The sequence below is a fragment of the Phalacrocorax aristotelis genome, chromosome 7 (assembly GCF_949628215.1).
Source record: "Phalacrocorax aristotelis chromosome 7, bGulAri2.1, whole genome shotgun sequence".
Taxonomy (NCBI): domain Eukaryota; kingdom Metazoa; phylum Chordata; class Aves; order Suliformes; family Phalacrocoracidae; genus Phalacrocorax; species Phalacrocorax aristotelis.
The window spans coordinates 15,135,079-15,154,664 of NC_134282.1; the positions used below are offsets into that span (position 1 = coordinate 15,135,079).

Consider the following 19,586-nt stretch of genomic DNA (forward strand, 5'->3'; position numbering starts at 1 on the left):
CTGATGGGCAGCAGTGACAAACTAGAAGCCTGTTTCTCTGCTGGACTGAAATAATTATTACCTTCTCCATAATTTCTACCCGCCCCCCCTACCCCCCCCCCCCCCCCCCCCCGGTGCACAAAATGAAACACCTCTGATTTGTGTGTAGTTTTCTTTTTGGAAGTATGATAGATTTAGGCAAGTGTAGAGAAAGGAGAAAATGGTAGGATTTCAGGCTAATAGTGGTTTTTAGCATGTCAGACTTCATCAGAAAGCTCAGGTTTGCCTGGATTGAAAACCAGTTGGGTTTATTTTTTTTATTTTTCACTTCTAAAGAGTTTAGTCTTGTATCCTGAAAGCCAAAGGGATGTGTTCATTCTTCTGTGTTTTTCCTCTTCCCTTGGCCCCTACTGCTTTTTCTTTCATTTTCTAGCAAATTGCTAGAAAGCAGCTGAAGTGTCTCCAAAGTGCTGAAAATATGCAGGGCATTTAAATTTTGTTTTGGTTTTTTAATACCACTAGCAGTTTAAAATGTAATGAGATAGAGAATGCAGTTCAAACAGCTTCACCTGAAATTAAGTTTGTTAGCATTAACTTAGCTTCCTAAAACTACCTTCTTACTAGGCATTTTTTTGAAAATCCATGCTTTTAGAAGGGAAGGGAAACAAGGGGAAGCAGGTAGATACTATTGAGTTGGATTTCCTTTCAGTTATGAGGTGTACATATCTACCCCTAATATAACGAAAACTGTAAATGGGAGTAAGTGGACGGTGATACTTTGATGGTAGAGAGAAGCTGGTGCAAAGGTTCAAAGCAACGGTAGTGGGGAGAAAGTGTTACTTTCTTATCAGTGATTTCTGCAGATTAGTTTGAGCAGGTGGATCCAGTTGGCTGTCTCTATTTTACAGACTTCATCACATGTCTTGCTGCTGGTTACCCGCTTAACCATGTCTTTGGTATATGGTATGCTCTCTTTGACACATCTGACCTAGGTCCTATATTCTTGCTGCTGTTATTCATGGTTGTGGCTTGCAGTGCTTTGGTAAAATTTGGCACAGCACAGCTCTCCTGTTAGGGCGGTTTGAAGGCAGAAAGCAAAGAAGCCATACTAAAAGAAGATTTCTTTGCAGATCTAAGCAGCACCACTCTGAGTTCTGTCCTGCTTTTTTTCCTTCCAATTCCTTGCTGTGCTCAAGCATAGTGAGTGGCTTTTACCAATAGGCACCAACATAAGAAGGGAGGCATGTTATGGCGTTCTAATGTAGAGCTTTCCCAGACATGTTGCAGTCCTGCATTGCTTTTTGTAAATCTGCTTAGTTCAGCAGGACTTAGTACCTCAGAGTGTCAGCTCTGTTGTTGACCAATTTGCCAGGAAAGCCATCATGAGTCTGAAGAAGTTAGAGGAAGAAAGAGGAGTGGCAGGCATCCTCCAGGGGAAGGAGGGAAGAGGTAGGAGATGGTCCCACTGAGATCTGGATGACTGTCAGCTCTCTCGTAAGAGGCTTTGCTACAAATAAGGCTAGGAACCAGACTAATGCAGCATCTTCACTGATTCACCAGTGGGGGAGTAGGTTTGACAACTTGTGGCAAACAGCAGCTTTTTTAGACTTAGTTTGGAGTATGTGAAAGGTAATGTAAATTTAGTCAGATCATGATCTGGGCACTTTTTCTGTTCTTCTAGGGAGAAAGATGTATATGCAGAATTGCAAGGCTTATATTTCTGGGAGTCCACTAATCAGTGGAGCTCCCATCTGGTTATACTCTGTGTATTGATCTTGGTTGGTGCACTCCTCCGGCACTGGCAAGCTTAAATGTCAGCAGTGGGAGTAGTCCCAGCATGACTTGTCAAGAAGTTTTTTATCTATTCTAGTTGTCTGTTTTTTGTTTTCCCGAAGTGGGAATACAAACAGGATCTTCCATGCGTTACTGGTAGATATAGGACAATCCAGGTTGGAAGGGTCCTCAGCAGATGTCTGTTTCAACTGCCTGCCTAGATCAGGGTCAGCTTTGGGATTGGAGCAGGTTGCTTAGGGTTTCATCCCACTTGGTCTTGAAAACGTCCAAAAATGGAGACTGGATGGAAGATACAGTACCACTGTTAATGGGTGACTTAAACTCAGTCATGTTTTACTTCCTTCAGTGTTTCTAGAAAAAAGAAACAAGCTGCTAAGGGTTTTGCTGTCAGTACTTTGCATTGCATGGCTTTTCATTCCCAAATTTTGTGCACGTTTAAAGAAAACGGTGTTTGACCTGAAACTTAGAGTTCTTGACTTGCTCTTTCAAGAACATTGCTTAACACTTAGATCTTTACCTTTTGGAAGAGATTCTACAATCGGGCCAACTATTACTTCCTTACATTCTTTCACTTCTTTATCTTTTGTGACTGTGCCTTGCATATTTCCATAATGTAGAATGGGAGGTGTAGACGAGTTGGAAATTATGGCATCATTTGTGGTCTGCACAATGATAAGTGGCAAAAGGGTTGGTCCCATAGCCATTGACCTGTTCCATTCCATCCGAACACTTAGAGGGCAGATGTGAAGCTGAAGGAACATGTGTTTTCATTCCTCAGTTGTGTTTTCTCTTATGACCCCGGAAATTCTAAGTTGTCTAACATTCAGGTGTGCTTTGGCCTTGGAAATATAACAAATTTCTCAAGCTTTACAATTTGATTTAGTAGATTGTATTCTACATCCCCACTGCCCAGCCTCCCCAAATCATAAGTAGTTTCACAAGTATGGCTTAGAACGCTTAATCTTAGGAAAAGAAGGAGCCATTCTTCTTAGCAGTTGAACAGTGGGTGGCTTTTTTACAAACCTTATATGTAAAGGAGATGGTACTAATTACTCATGTATATTACATTTTCAGCATTAATTTCAGTCTGTGGGTTTTTTTGCCAGAAGTTAAGGGCATGTTCTTCCTATGGTTCCATTTGTCTTCTAGTTGTTGGTTAAATTGTGAGAGAGTCAAAAAAAGATGTTACTTTAACATTCAAAATTGTCTCTTCAAGATTGTTTGTACAGTAATGTTATTGACTGTTTAATAATAATAATAAGCATGTTCTGTGAAAGTGGGCACGTCTTACATTGTCAGGATCAGAAAGTAAGATGCCAGGAGCTCTTGTCTCTCCTTATAACCGCAGTTTTTAAGAAAAGACCAGCAAAAGGTATTCAGGCTGTGTTATTTTCTTCATTTTGTTCCTTTTTTTAAATTTTGAAACTACTTTGAAGGGATTTAGATTTTTATATTAGACATGTTGGTTCAATAATAATTCCCACCTAATTCTGCATAATAGCCATGTGTATGTCTAAAATGAAAAGCTACGCATACCCCAAAGTTATTGACCTACATAATAATGCTTTTCTTTCAGATCCTGTTTGACCAAACCCAAAGATCAATTAAATCACAGCTTCAGAGTTTTGTTAAAGAGTAAGTTAATTTTTACCTATAATTTTCCCATTACAAGTACAATAGATTTATTTTTTTAAACATCTGATTTGAGTGGGTTGGTAAAACATCTTTACTGAAGATTGCCAGCAACAAATTGAGAAGGATGTATTAAAAACATGTCAGAAATCATCCCAAATAAGTGAGGCTTTAGATCCAGCTGCAGAAATGTTAAAATAATATTAATTACTGATCTTAATTACATGTTGTCATTGTCTAAGCTTAGAGAAAAAAGTGCTTACCAAAGCTTTTTCCCAGTAAGCATTAGATGCATTTATTTAAATTCCAGTTTTGTCCTTTCCTCAGGAAAAAAAAGACAGAGACGCTTCTATCATTCTTCATATGATTTCCATTTGATCTAAGCATGTATTGAAGAATATGAAAACAAAGAAACTAGCTATAATAGTCATAAGCATGGTCTGTCTAACGTATCTTTAAACATGTTTTCATGCCTTGGAATTAATTTGTTATCCATCTTTCCTTTAGAGATATTAGGAAATTTAAAGATGCTAAGAAACAGTTTGAAAAAGTTAGTGAGGAAAAAGAGAATGCTCTAGTGAAAAATGCCCAAGTTCAAAGAAATAAGCAACATGAAGTAGAGGAAGCAACCAATATTTTGACAGCAACGAGGAAATGTTTTCGGCATATAGCTCTGGATTATGTTCTTCAGGTACGTGCAGCAATAAAAGTTATTTTTCAAAACCATCTGTTACATACAGTTAGAGATCCGTCCTTCAGAAGTTCTTACTGTAAGCTTCTCAGAAGCTGTGGAGATTCAGTGAAAAAGGAATAACTTCATCTGCAAGTAATTTCTTTTTTAATGAAATCGGAGCAAAATTAATTTACTTGATGCATTCTTATTGCTTAATTCTTTGGTGTCCAGTGCCATTGCTGTAATGACATGGTTTAATTTTCAACCTGAACATTAATTTTGAAAAAACACTATTTACCTGATACTTACCTAAATGTATTTCGTGAATTGGCTATGCTGTAGTTCCTTATATATTTGAAGTAAAAACTGTAACCTAGCCTAGGAAGTACAAATACCTGAAAAAACCCGATATAGGATGCTGGCTACTACTACAACTTCAGCTGTTTGCTTTGGGTTTTCCTTAACAAATCCTACCTGTCTAGAAGCCTTGCAGTTTGGCATCGTGCCATAGGGGATGTCGAGCATAACAGATCTACACTAAAAAGCAAAAGAGCAATCTCCTATAGTCTTGAGAGGTGTTCTTTGTCCTACTACTTGGAATCCTGTGAAATAATAATAATTTTTCTGTCGATATTTATAGTTCATCTGTTTCATAGTTACCCACAACTGCAGCAACATAGAATTATTTCAACTCGGATGGTATGAGGGACTGGGGGCTCCTAAATGGGTCTGGGGTTCTCCTGTGATCAAACAGAACAACCCTTAAATTGTTAGTTTTGTATTAGACATTATCATCTTGATTTGTAACAGTCCAGTCAGTTATTAAAACTTTAGTTAACTGTTCTTTAAATTGCATGTATTAACTGTAAAGTGAAGTGGAATCAATCTGATCAGCCCGGGAGTGTGCACAGATACGGTGGTCAGTGGTCAACATGGAGCTCCTGCCTTTTGAACACTAAGCACAAAGTTCTTTTTGATATTCAAAGAGTAATGTGAATTATGTACCACTTGATTATTTGTACTAACAACAAATAGTAGTGGGGGGAGAAGCTGGTAGTCATTATTACAGGCCAGTTCCTTGTGTGTGCATTGAACTGCAGATCGTTTGCCTCCTGGAATTCATATATTCTAAATATGACCGGTTCCTGTGATAAAGATGCTTTTAAAGTTACAGGGAGAAGTTTCAGGATCCCTTAATTAATGCAGGCAAAAATGAATTCAGCTTTAGGAATTCTTTTTACTTGGGTGACTCTTTTCTTCTGGAAAAGTAGTTTCGCAGCTGTGGTCTCTTTGTACCTATATTGGCTTTAAACTGTATTTCAGAACCTTTGCTTTCCTTTTATTTTTTCTGTCTTGCAAGTTGAGGGTTTGTTCTGTACAAACAAATCTTAATTATTTTTGCTGCAGAAGCTTTTCCAAAATACTGACTATTGAAGTATAGAAGTACAATCTGGTTTTGATTATAGCTTCAGTAAGTTTATTTCTTTTGCTGGAATTTTAAACTGACATAGAGGTGTTAAATTACAAAATCATGCATGTTTCTGCTAAATGGGGTGTGTAAAATCTGTAGTTCTGGATGACAGCCTTAAAAATTAGGGAACAAAGAGGATAGAAGAACTAGGTGAATGTGAAAAATTGGTTATTTTTTCTATATAATGTGAAAATCTTCAAGTTCTAGGGCAACACCATTGGTCAGTGACTTCACCTAGCTTAAAAGCACAAGTATATCTGAAAATTTATTTACTGAAGCTGTTATGATCTTGCTTGTTTCAGAAGCTGGGGCTATATCCCGGTTTTGGGGTGCTTTAGACAATGTCAGCCTTGGGGTGGTGGTGGGGGAATACATGCCCCCATCCTTTCCTCTCCACTGGCAGGAGACAGCAGTGGTGCTGAGTGCAGCTTCTTCAAAAAGTTGGTGGGCTGGGTTAGGTCATACTGTCAGAAAGGGTATTTGAAACATGTTGAATTCAGTCTCTCAAAAATGGGTACCAATTTTCCTTGCTTGAAAGGTGTATTTTATTCTTGCTACCATGTGATGCCTTACATTAGAAGGGAAAATATAAGCCAGTTGTGACTATTACTGTGAAATTCTAGCTTTGCAAGCTGTTTCTGTTAGCATTGCTTAAATATGGTGACAAAACTAGCATGCATCTTTTAAAAAAGTGCTTTGTGACATCTGATGCAGAGTTATGTTCTTGCAATGATTTAAGCTTTGATACAGATATTTGGAAGTAATTTGAAGTTCACTTCTGTGGGGAAAATTTGCAAGTAGAATAAAGTTGCTTGTTTGGTTTTTCTTTTTCCTAGATCAATGTTCTTCAGTCTAAAAGGAGAGCAGAAATCTTGAAATCAGTAAGATATACTTTATTTTCAATATAGAAAATATTTAAATACATCTGAAATTAAAAATTTGACTGCAAAGCAGTATATTAAAATTTTAGTCGTTTTTACCTATCAAAACACCACCAGTACATTTGGCACTTCGGTGACAGTTGGTTTGGTCTTTACTATAACTGGGCATAGATGCTTCTGGCAATCCTTTTGGTTCAGATTTGAATGCTTTAAGGTTTTCACTGCTGTTGACTCTTTTGGTATGTGTTTCGTGGTTAAAATCAAACTTTGCCAAGAATTCTGCTGTTTAGGACTGCTATATTCATTTATAAACAATAAGTACTACTTAGAATCTATTCTAAGATGGATTCAGCTCTTTCTAAAAAAATGGTATTTTTATGTAAATAGCATATTGTAATAGCAAATATACAATATGCTTTAGTATGGTGTCTGCTAAATTGATATACAGCTGTATCTCCACGTGAGTTTTCTGCTGACTTTGTTCCCTTTTCTGCTTCATATTATCTCTGTAAAAAGTTTCCTGAGGTAGAGACTGCAAAATTAAATGGTACTTTCCTTGCAAAGGTCTAAAGGTGCACTCCTAGAATTTCCTTCAATTCCTTTAAAATAGCAAAAACTTTAGTTGGATCACAGCTTTCGTAGCTGCTTGCCATTCTGCTCTGCATCTCCCCAACTTCTTTTCTTTTTTAAGACTGGACGGTCATCTCAGCTACGTTCATAAAGGTTATGGTTTTGAATTACTAGTAAATACGTTCTGTAGACCCTCTCTAATTTACATCTCCTAGTTAAACAGGAGATAGTAGAAGTTTCAGGTGACATGAATTAGAAGTAATTTTCTGCCCTTAGGCAGATTTTTTTGTTTTGTTAATGGGGTTAATCCTATTAACTAATTTCTGAGATTTTTGTCTTTTCTTTGCTGCCTTTACCTTGCATGTTTACTTAAAACATTGGAAGCTGTATGAGATATTGATATAAAATTGCTAGGCCACAAGACAGCAGAAATTAACCCTGGAATTGTATTTCAAGTTTATTCATGTGGATTAGTGAAGTGATATATTTATGATATCTGATCAATATTTATCCTTTTTTTAATTTTTTTTTTTCATTCTAGATGTTATCATTTATCTATGCCCATCTGGCTTTTTTCCATCAAGGCTATGATCTTTTTAGTGAACTCGAGCCCTACATGAAAGATCTTGGTGCACAGGTAACAAATTGCTTTAAAAAATCATAACTATATGCTGGAGTGGATAAAAGAAGTCATATATGTGTGCATATCAGGTACATCATAGATTTATTCTGCAAAAAGGGAACATAGTGTGATAAAGGCAAAGCATGAAAATACTCTAAGTGGTTTGGATGAAAACACTTAGAGACTGAAATTTGTCTGTTTACTCAAAGTAATACTGTCTTTAGGATTTACATACTTAAACATAGCCATGTAGTGCTGTTTGAGGTACTCCTATGGTGTTCAGGACACTAGATTATTTTTTTAAATGTTTTTATATGACCAATGTCATAAATATATTTAACAATAAAAAGTAGATTAGTTTTTTCCTTCTACTTGTATACATTATCTACTGTATAAATTATGCAGTGTGCCAAAAATAAAATTTGTTAGCGATTTAGACCATAGAACAGAAGTCTGATTTTAAAAATAGTGCAAAACTAAGTTCATCTGTTGAATCCTTCTTGACCGGTTTTGTTGTTTAAGAACACACAGTTGCAACTTCTGGGTTTTCAGCGGGGGACTCATGGAGAGGTTAGGTGGACCGCAGCCAACTGCACACAAGAGACATGGAAAATGGTTATGCAAAATAGATTAAGAGCATAGAATATTTAACTGAAGATTTGTCTGTGGTGCAGGAAGAAGTCTCGGCAGCATCATGACTTGTTTTCAGGGCAAGTTGAATGGGCCTAGAAATACTTATACAACACATTTTCTTCTTTTTTTCCTCTATCCGAGGACTTACAAATGCACTGATGCAAACCCCTCTTTTGCCGCTTTCCAGCCTGATCCACAGAAAAAAGCCAACCCAGATTCTAAGTGTCTATCCAGATACAAAAGCAAATAAATGACAGCAAATACTTATTTGCATTCATCTCAAGTAGATGCGTCATTGAATGTCTAAGAAATGACCTTGTTCTGAGCTGGTTATTCCTGCTACAGCACTGTTGTCATCTGTGCCCCTCAACCTGCCTCTGTGTCTGTGCAGTGAAGCAGATTGGGAACTGTAGAAAATAACTCCAACAATGAAATGCCTAAATAATTATTTTTCTGCTAGACTAGTCCCCTGTCTGGTTACTGTGGGTCACAATTACTTGTACAAACACACGTCAGGGAGGTGTGTGCTTATGTGTGGTGAGCAAGAGATGGAGCTGCGAAGAGAGACAGGCTGCTTGAGCTGGCACTGCCGTCAAGAAGGAAAGTAACTGTACAGCTACAGCCCTCTGGTGTAGTAGTGGCACTTGAAAGGTTCAGGTGCATATGACTGTCCTTAGTTTTGCCTTTTATTCATTCATATCCTTCCATTTTGGGTGTAATTGTTCAACTGTAGTGTTTTGATAGTATAGAACGTGTGTCCTGTACCTCTGCAGAAGAGGGGATGGGGAAAGGAGACAAAAACTGTGAAGTTGGTAGTGGTTTATGCTACCAGCTAGGCCTTAATGTTTCCATTTTATTGATATTATTTGAGCGAGGAACACAAGGTTATTTTTGAATGGCTGGTCGTGCTTTTGCTTGATCTGGTAAGGAGCATTTTGGTGCTGGTATCATAGCAACTGAAGGAGTTAAATTTAGAAAATATGAAGATGAGACTGTTTAAAGTATATTGCAATTGGAGCAAAGATAGACTGAAGACCTTAGAGTTGTACAACTTGCTGAGTTATTCTTTTGTGGCGGACCTTGGCATTTAAGTAACGAATGTTTTCATGACAGAAGCAGACTTGTAAATAGCTTATGAAAGTTTTAAGTTAACAGCTTTGCAGTTTGTATCGGTTGGAGCTTCTGCCTTTAACAGGTCAGGGAGAAGGTGTGTTGTGACATAACAAAATAGGGATTTGCTAGATTTTCCTGAAAATAGTCATTCTTTCTGTGGTGAGTTTTCATTCCCAGTTAGATTTTGTGTATGATCGTAATTACAAGGTTAAAGAGCACCTGAAGTAATAAAATTGAAGTGATCTTAAATAGTATAATTATAATTTTTAATTCTTTTGGTTTGCATTTTCAAAATAATTGGTTTACATGATGGAATAAGATTGAGCGATTTTGCTCTCTGGTTATTTTAGGTCAGGATAGGTTTACTTGTGAATTGGGTCACTGTAGGGGAATCTTTAATGGCACACAAGTGTAATAAGCTTTTGCATGGAAATTATGGTATCTGACACTTTTCATGTGGAATGTGGTATTAGTTTAAAAAGAAAACTTGAATTATCATTCTGAGATGACTACTCAAAAAGCTAAATATTTTAGTCTGATTTAGTTCTCTGCAGAATACCACTTATAACACTACACTTTTATAAAAATACATTTACCAGTAAATGCAGTGTTTTGAGAAACCTAATTTTTAGAAGACTACCCAGTAGGGGTATAATGACTGGGATTTGGACTCTTCTCCCTAGTAACAATCGATAGGACGAGAGGAAACAGCCTCAAACTGCGCCAGGGGAAGTTTAGGTTAGACATTAGAAAAAACTTCTTCACTGAAAGTGTTGTCAGGCATTGGAACTGGCTGCCCAGGGAGGTGGTTCAGTCTCCATCCCTGGAGGTATTTAAAAGAAGGGTAGATGTGGTGCTTGAGGATATGGTTTAGTGGTGGGCTTGGCAGTGATAGGTTAGTGGTTGGACTTGATGATCTTAAGGGTCTTTTCCAACCCTAACAATTGTATGAATCTGTGATTTTGTTAGTTTAGGTATATGATTGCTCACAGCTCTTGACAGTTGTACGCTGTTGGTCTTTTCACTTGAGTGAAAAGAACAAATTCTGGTCTGAGCTTGGAAACTGGAATGATGCAATGCTGTCTTGATAGTAAAAAAATAAATGACAAAATGAGCTGCTCTTAAGAACTGTTTTGGCATTTATGCTGTGGTAAATGTATTCTCAAACACTTGTATTTAAGATAAATTAGAGGTAATTGCCCTAATGTGAACATGGCTACCTTCTGCTTCATCTAGCAGGGTAGGAAGAAGAATTTCCTGGGAGGCCATGTGCAGATTCCTGAATCTGAGGTTTCCGCAAGAAACTTGATTCCTATAAAGTCTTGAACAGCCTTTGGACCATCTCATCTTTATCACAAAAGAATGGGTTTCCCGGGGTTCTTAGTGCAAAACAGTCTTTGAGCACAATGGCAGCCCAGTGTCTGTTTTAGAGCCTCTTCTATAACTTAAGTCATATAGCTACATAAATATGACATCTGGACATTTAAGTGGTTAACATGTTCATGCTCACAAATACTTGTAAGGTGTGAAAGTGCTGGTATAGCCATTTGAGCCAGAGAAGAGTTAAGTAAGAGTATGAAATTGGATCCAGATGTCCCAACTATTTGATGGCTCCTTAATTGTTGGAGACTATCTTGCACAAAGGTGTAAGAATGAATTATTGTCCATTTTTTTCCCTCATTTATATAATTTCAAATAGGGGAAATACAACACTGGGGAAAACGACCAGAGTTGGCAGGGGCTCTCACTTGCAGTTATGAGAGTGGGTGCAGGCAATCCTATTTATGTGTGAATTAGAGGTTCTGTTAGTCATACAGTGCCCTCTGCCACGTGACTGACTTCAGCTGGAAAACTGGTGTTGCACAGTGTTTCTGGTCTCCTCATTCTAGGTCTGGAGCAGAACAAGGTCTGTCCCACAGATATAAAACTGCAGGCTGTACTGCTGTGTTCAGTATTGCATCTGCATCATTATTCAGTAAGATGCTATGACTGGGATTAATGGCAGTCTCGTAACCACAGGCTGGATAAGCGAGGATTCATCAGGTTTTGTAGTGTGTCATGTAACTAGCAAGCTAATTGGTCTTTCAGGCAGCATCTGCTCCTCCACCATATTTCTTATTCAAACATCAAAGTCTGGAAAAAACCCAAGCCAATCGACCAAATCCCCCCCCTGCCCCAAACCTCACAAAAACACACCACCCCCCAAAAAAACACACACACCCCCAAAAAAAAACCACACAAAAAAACCCAGAAAAACAAACCCAAAACCAAAAAACCCAAACCTTGCTCTCTACAGGATATCTTAAATTTCATGTCTTTTTTTCCCCCTTCTGGTTTTAAGACATGCTTAGAACAAGTCTTTCGTTGTGTCTTTTTCTTGTCATCACAGACTTTGTAAGGACTTAAATCCTCTGTTGTGACAGTCTTTTTTCTTTGCAAAATCATATTGTTATTTCTGAAACTAGAAACAGTTTGAAGGGTTCTATCCAAGATTTCAAGGAATCTTGCTCAAATACTGCTGGTGATCTGATCAAAAACTATCAATACAAAAGCCTGTTGGAGGCAGTTCCCCCCCTTTGTGGAGGAGAAAAATCACTGGCAGTTGCTCCTTCTAGTTGCTGCTGCATAGGCCAGTCAGCCAGCAAGAGCAGCTAAAGCATGAGTCATTCTCTTCAGAGACTGAGCACCAATGCGGTATAGAGTCGCATATGCTTGGCACCATGCTGTTCTTTGAAACATTTCTTCTAAGGCTTACAAGAAATGTACACCTTTCATAGAGGTTAACTCAGGATGGTAGTGCAGTGCTTTAAGTGAGGCTTCAGTGGTTATTCAAGGTAAACACTTTGTGACCAGAGAAGTAATTATACTATGCAAATAAGTCATGCAATGTCTAGACATAATGCGTTCTTTTTTGTCAGCATTATGAAATATACTGAGCCAAATTTCTCTTGATATCTAAAGATCCAATTTTCTGTTTCTCTTTACAGCTGGATCAGTTGGCTGTAGATGCTGCAAAGGAGAAGAGAGATATGGAGCAAAAGCACTCCACTATTCAACAAAAGGTACTTGAGAGAATGTAAGAGGCAGACTGCTCACACTTTGTTTGTATCTCTAGCATCTCTCCCCAGCAGTGCATCTCTGCATTGGAACTTTGAGGGATGGTATCTTTAGTGCCGAGAAATAGACTTGCACGTCATTAAGTGTAGGTTTGGATTGCAGATACTCACTTTATATTACAGAACAGAATGTTATGTTTAGTTTTGAAACATAAATAGAACAGAAATTTATTTGAATGCTGGGACTCTAACATTTCATTAGAACTTCTAATTCCTGTTACATCTTGGATTCAATACAATTATAAAAGTTGCTATCTTCCCCTCCTGTGTCTATAGAAGCGGTATATATGCTGCACAGTCCTACAGTCATATGTATCACTTTCTGGACTGTGCCAAATACGAGTGCAGCATTTTGAGGTAGGGTGGCAGCTGCTATTGCATATAAAGACCAAAAGTACACTTTTTGTAAAGGCTCTCTAATGTATGGTGTTCACCTGTACACAAATATGGAAGTGATGACATTGAATTACTGTTTGGGTAAGATCTGCAATAATAATAAGATAATATCTGCAATAGTTCTTATTTTTGCTCTTTGAGAAAAATCTAGATAATTCATGTTGTTGGGGGGAATGACTTCTGTTGTTTGGATGTTTCAGAAGCTCTAGATTAGTATTGGTTTTGCAGATATAGTGCTAGAAGTTAAAAATATTTCCACTGAACTCTCTGGTAGTGAGCTAACACTGCAGGTGCTTTTGAAAGGGATTAGGTACCAGTTTAAAGGTAATGCAATACATCTTACTCTCATTCAGATACATTCTGTATCTGTTCAGGTGGCATGAATTAAAAAAAAAGCCTAATGTAAATGAAATCTGATGAGTAAATAAATGCAGTAATGCAAACATGCTAAGATTATAATTTAGGTAGCCTTACTAGGAGTCAATATTAACTCTAGTGCAAAAAGTTAAGTCTTTTTTGCTGAAAATGTTTTTGTCAGTATCTCATCATTCCTGCAGGAGTTGATGGGAAGCTTAGGATTGCTGTAACTGTGAAATTGAGCAGACATGGTGATAGATTTTAGGGCAGTGCTGATGTGCTGTGTTGGGACGCAGGCAGGAGATAACTACAGGCAAGGAAGGGGAAGGAAGGGGAAATGAGAAGGAGGTGGAACTCGAGAGTTTAGGTTGATGTTCAAGCTTTAATTTGTTTGGACTCAGTAGGCCTATTTTCAGGAGTGGGCAGTAGTTAAGGGTTTTACTGTTAGAGAACAGCAATGCTTGGTGAAGGATGTAAGTTATGGGCAATTAACTTTTAACTGGTAATAATAACTCATTACCATGAAGTATGGTTATTGCTGTTGCCAATGGTGTTTACAGTCTTTGTGTTTTCTTCAAATGCTGCTTAAGGCTGCTTTACAGGTAAACTATTTCTAATAGTATCAATGGTTATTGAAACTCTTAAACTTCATGAAACTTGATAAGCTATATCTGTGTGTAATATAAATATTCTTGGTTTCTAGTACAAATGGCAATCATAATGAGGTTATTTATATATTGTTCCTTATTTTAACTCAGTGACAAATATACGCTGTCTCTAAAATATAATCAGGGCAGTCAGATTGTCTTGTGTGTTACCCTCTACAGTTCTGTCTCTCAAGTTGTATATGTTGTCTCCTGTCCTTATTAGTGAATCATTGATGCTTTTTTTTTTTGTGACAATAATGCCTAGATTAATGCATCTAGGCTTTGGAGGGCATGCTTTATTGGAGATTCCTCTTATAGCCTGACAAATAATTTTCTTTGTTTCTTGCGCAAATCATGTTGTCTGTTTTTTGTCTCCTCCCATTTGCTTTTCCCAGCCTTCCCACCAAGTTTGCTTCCAGCTCATCAGGATTTCAGAATCTTAAACTGCCTTAGAGCTTGGATGTTGCTCTTTATGTCATTCTTTGTCATCTGGTCAACCTGACCAGGATGGCAACACTCTCTTCCCATGGCTTGTCATGTTGTTTTCCACTGGGCTGCCCCTTAGGCATATATTCCCAAATCTTCCAGTGCCAAATCCTTCCATGTTTTATAACCACTGAAACTTCTGCTTCTTCTGTTGAATATTCCATGAGGTATATATGCATTTAATATACTGAAGTTTTAATCTAATGCTTCAGAATGATGCCTTTTCTTCATTGTGTGGATAAAGAACAGTTCCTTTTCTGAAATGTATAGGTAAGTGCACATGTGCACACACCTACCCACCCACTACCTGTGTTTGCATATATGTGCGTATGCATGCAGAATAATTGCACTAATTAAATAACTCATCTCACTTTTCTTTATAATCATCATCCTATTTAATTAGGCTGTTGTCTGAGAGGCTAATACAGAAGTCATGGAAGGGCTTGGTCACCACCATAGTCTGATTACTATTTAAGAGAATTGATGTTTGACTTTTTTGTTTGTTTGTTTTTAACATCTGTGTTCTATTTACTCAGCACATATGCAGGAAACAAATTTTTGTGTGAGGCATTATTTCTGTATTAATCTGGTGCAACACATACTATGTATTAATCTAGAAATGTCTTGATCATTCAGGGAACTTCTTGCAATGTATTTTTATAGGGAAAGATTCGTATCAAGAGAGTGGTGTCACAGTGTCAGTATCACTTAAGACTTACAACTCCTGTTTTCTGAGTATTTTGCAGCCTGTTGCTGTAGTAACATGCTGAACTAACGAATAATTTAAAAATCAGTTGGACCTGTAAACACCATTACAGCTTTTTGGTGTTGTGACAAAGCTAGTATTTTGTTCTAAAATGAGGGAAATGATACAGGAAGAACATTTGCGTTGAACTTCAAATAGTTTTCATGGTATTCAAATTCCTTTTCATTAAAAAATTGCATACAAAGAGCTGCTCAGGAAACAGCTGGTGTGAGAATGATTTGAAAAATTTTAACATCTTGACTAAACAAGGTAATAGGAAAACAGATGCTACCACAGTCAAAGCAGGCATAGGCTGCTGTTGAGAAGCAATGCAAACTAATTCCAGTCTCAGAAAAAAAAAAGACATGCCAGTATTTCAAGTGGTGTGTATGCTCAGTGACTATCTCACCTTCTCTCACTTTGTCTTGGACTGTAAACCTCGTTACTTGTGCCTGGATTTTTTTTGTTTGGTGTTTTTTTTTAAGCCCTTCCTCAAGGGACTTTCAACTTAAGCATGACGAACATGTTTTGCCAATGGGATGGGAATGGAAGCAACTTTCTAAATGGGGGGGTTGCACAATTAGTGTCTTCTGTTTAGTATATGTCGGAGTAACTTGTCAGATTAGTGTTTTCTTTGGTATTTATGCTCCCCCATTTACTGCCTTTTTAAAAACTTTAAAAATTCTGCTTCTCTAAAGTAAAACATTGAGAACATATTCAGTATTACAATGCTGATACTCCATGCTCCCTAAAATTTACTGGTAAAATGGCTTGAATAGCGCTAGCTATTCAACTGAAGACCTGCTAGCAGGTCTTCTTATTGAAAGTAAATTGAAGACTTTGTTGCTGAAAAGTATGGGGGTTTATGTTTTGGTAACAAGCAAACTATATGTAGAGAAACAGAAAACATGCAAGCTATGAAATGAATCTGGTATGTGTGATAAATTTATACGTTCATATGAAAATGCGTTCACTGAAACACTGTCAAGAACACTAAGTATTCTGTGACCCACCAGATCAGTATTAATTGTGGAAATGAAAGTTGTTTTTCCATTGCCAGCTGGCTTGCTATCCCTCATGGACATTTAAAGAAAAGGAAAAAAAAGGGCATGAAAGCATGCTGTACACTTCATTTATATAACCCACTTCTACATGTTTCTCTTCCAGTAGCTGGCCAACCTTGAAAAATGTGTATCAGAATAGAAGCCATAGATCTTCCTTCCTTCAAATCTGAATGAAATGTGCAATATAGCACTTCAGTGTAACTTCCATAATACTAGCTTAATTTTCTTAGTTCTGATCAGGTGAAATGTACTTTAGTTCTAACTGAGACCTAATTAGTAAATAAATGATGTTTAAAATTCGGTCTTTATTAGCCTCGTGTTTGCTTAGGGAATGCAAAATTCTGAATCACAAAAAAATGACTGGGTTTATTAACATGTGATTTTCTTATGCAGGACGCTGGAAAGATATGGATGTATTTCTCTCCACCCCTTGGTTATTTTTCATGATTCACTAAACTTTTCCATGAGCCAAGATAAAAATAAACTATAATGTGTCTGCTTATAAAATAGCAGAGACTATAAGATCAGACACAGCTTATCTGGTTTCTTTTTCTACTTTTATCTTTTTAATTGAAATGAAGGGCATTGTGGGTTTTTTGGGTTGTGGTTTGTTGTTGGTTTTGTTTGTTTGTTTGATCTTTTTCTTGACCACAGCTTTATCAATGAAGCTTTATGGATAAAGCATATGGAAGCTTTACTCCCTTGTCCCCCAGCTGGTAGACTGCTGTGTATGTTAGGAAAATATTAAACATTTCCCTGTATACTCCTGTGTCTTTATCAGCTCTACAAAGATTGAAGACAGTCTGGGAAGCCATTAAAAATGACACTAAATGTACTTCATGAGGAAGGCTCAGTATTTTAGACAATTTGGACTGAGAGCGTAGCATGATAAATGATCCAAAGAAGTTTTGCTGTCACGCTTCAGTATGCCTTCAAAGCGTAAATCAAGATTCATTGGAAAAAGATAGTTGCATTTTCTGCAGCACTTCTCCAAACCTGGAGGAAAATGTGATTACACAGTAGTTTGGACAGAAAAGACTGAGGGAGTGTATGTTGTCTTTCACTAGACAAGGAGTTGCAGGCACCACTGAGGCAGGAGGATGCACATCTTTAGCAGGTTTCATTATGTTTGGGAGCTGGTAAGTTAGGGTAATTCATCAGTTCTTTGGGGAGGGAGGGAATGTGACATCAGCATGTCTAAGTCTGTGCTTATAGGGGTTTTCACCTTTTTTTTTTTTGAGGGTATAATAAACAAAGGTCTTAACGCTTCGAGAATGTATGTCATAAGTTGTGAAATACTAAGTTAAAATTTTACTGTGATATTTGGCTGTTTGTGGTTACATGAAGTCTTAATGTATAGTGTGCTCTGATCTAGAAAATGGGCAGAATATCAAAATTAAATGCTGAATAATAAAGGCACAAATTTGATTTTTGAGAAGCTTTTATTTGCAACCTATATGTTTATTCAGATCAGTATATAGTAGTGATATGATAGTTCTATTATCTTTTGGAATTCTTTCTTTTGCACTGATCCTCTGCAAGTGCAATTATAAAAATCTAGATTTAACATCTCAGATTAACTAAATCTGTTCAGATTGGTAACAGCTCAAAACACTGAGTATTTTTATGGAATCTAGTGCTGAGCTGGCCTTGGAGTATAAAAGGCTCATTTTGAGACTTGTAACCACTTCACTGTCTTGTTTAATTGACCTTGGATTGGACCAAACCATCTGCATGTATAACAGTAAACATTGTGTGTAGCAGAGAAGTTGTGTGCAGGCTGGAATTTTACATAGGGCTAATGGTATTTTTGAAGCTGATTGTTTTGTTGTTGGTATAGCTTCTTTTCCCATACGTAAGGACAAATTCCTAAAGAGTAAAGTACAAAACAGATATACAGACACACTTTTCACACAAAGCTGATGTTTGCAATTCACAAAAAGTACCTACTGAAGGTATGGGAGAGTGACATTTTGAAATGTCCTGCATCTTTAGTATTTATCCTGGCTGTTTTGTTCTGAAACTTGGTTTTCAGTGGTGTTTCTTCTGTCCTAGTTAAAGGGAAGAAGCTCTATGTTGCTAGTCTACTTTAAGGATATATTTAACTAACAGTGAAATTAAATAATAGCATGTATATTATTTTGATCTTTGGACATAGCTTATGACAAATGTTCATTCCATGTGTGCTTTTTCATGCACCCCTAGTAGCTGTTAGCCTCCACTCACTGAATACCTGAGCTCCGGAGCTCCCTGGGAAGCATTCATGCAATTTCAGATGAGATATGAAAGCGAATAATTACTACGTGTATTACTACTTAGTCTACTCTATCTTTGCTGGAGATGTGAAGCTGTTAACCTTTCTAAAACTTGTAAACCTGTTATTAGCTCGTTTTGTTATTAGATTGCTTGAAATGTGTATTGCCGTGTCCTACTTCTAGATTCATGTTCTTGTCAAAGATCATAAAGAAAAAAATACTGCAAAGTTTGTCATCATTGCCAGCACCCTGACCGCTTTAATTTAGAGATAGCTGATAGCATCATCTTTTGTTACTCATCATCTAAGTTCTGCTCCAGCTCACTTGTCAAGATGACAGAGCTGAAGAAGATGCTAAAGCATGACAGGCTCTGTACAGTTGTCAGCAACAGGCTGCAATTGCTTTTCACTTTGACTCCTAACTCCCACTGCCCCTTTTCTTCTACCTTAGTCTCCCCTTTCTTTGGAATATATGTGAGACCATTTGAGTAGACAGTTGAAGCAACAGATGCTCTGTCATTAATGTTTGCCATGTGCTTGGCCATAGAGGTCACCAATACCTGAGAGAGAATTTCCCCTTGTGTGCAGGTAAAGTAAATATCTTCAACATTCTGATCTCCTAAAAATGCTTTTTAAAACGAGTTCTCAGGGACTGAGAGTCATGGCTTGTGTTGCAAGCAAAACATTATTCCAAAATGTTTGCTCTTGACGTTAATACTGCCATATTTAAAGCTTAATTTGAAACTGGTGTCTTTTTTGTCTTGTTCCTTTTGTACTAGGATTATTCCAGCGATGATACTAAACTAGAATACAATGTAGATGCAGCCAATGGTATTGTTATGGAAGGTTATCTATTTAAGCGAGCCAGCAATGCCTTCAAGACTTGGAACAGGTAATTATTCAGAAGCCCTGTTTTACTAGTTTATTAAAATACTGCTTGTTAAACTAAAGTCTTATCTGACTTATAACCAGTGCAACTCACTGATTCTACAGTTTTCACAGTACACTTGGATGACTGTTAATTTACATAGAAATAATGCTTCAAAGCCATCTTTCCTTATTTTCTGTCCCAGTTGTTAGCAAGCCTTTTCCTAAGAGTGTATCTTAGTCTAGAGAAGCCCTACGTGTAGAAAGCTTGATGCTTTGTGTACAG

The 19,586-nt window shown here is 37.3% G+C and overlaps 1 protein-coding gene across 1 annotated transcript in view; it reads left to right on the forward strand.

The window, feature by feature from the left end:
- The window catches only part of ACAP2 (ArfGAP with coiled-coil, ankyrin repeat and PH domains 2), a 67,921-nt gene that overhangs the window by 25,111 nt on the left and 23,224 nt on the right, over positions 1-19,586 (forward strand). The window contains exons 5-10 of the mRNA XM_075098924.1: positions 3,350-3,408; positions 3,913-4,096; positions 6,386-6,430; positions 7,542-7,637; positions 12,356-12,430; positions 19,213-19,325. Of these exons, the coding sequence (XP_074955025.1) occupies positions 3,350-3,408; positions 3,913-4,096; positions 6,386-6,430; positions 7,542-7,637; positions 12,356-12,430; positions 19,213-19,325 (572 nt within the window). The remainder of the gene's footprint in view (positions 1-3,349; positions 3,409-3,912; positions 4,097-6,385; positions 6,431-7,541; positions 7,638-12,355; positions 12,431-19,212; positions 19,326-19,586) is intronic.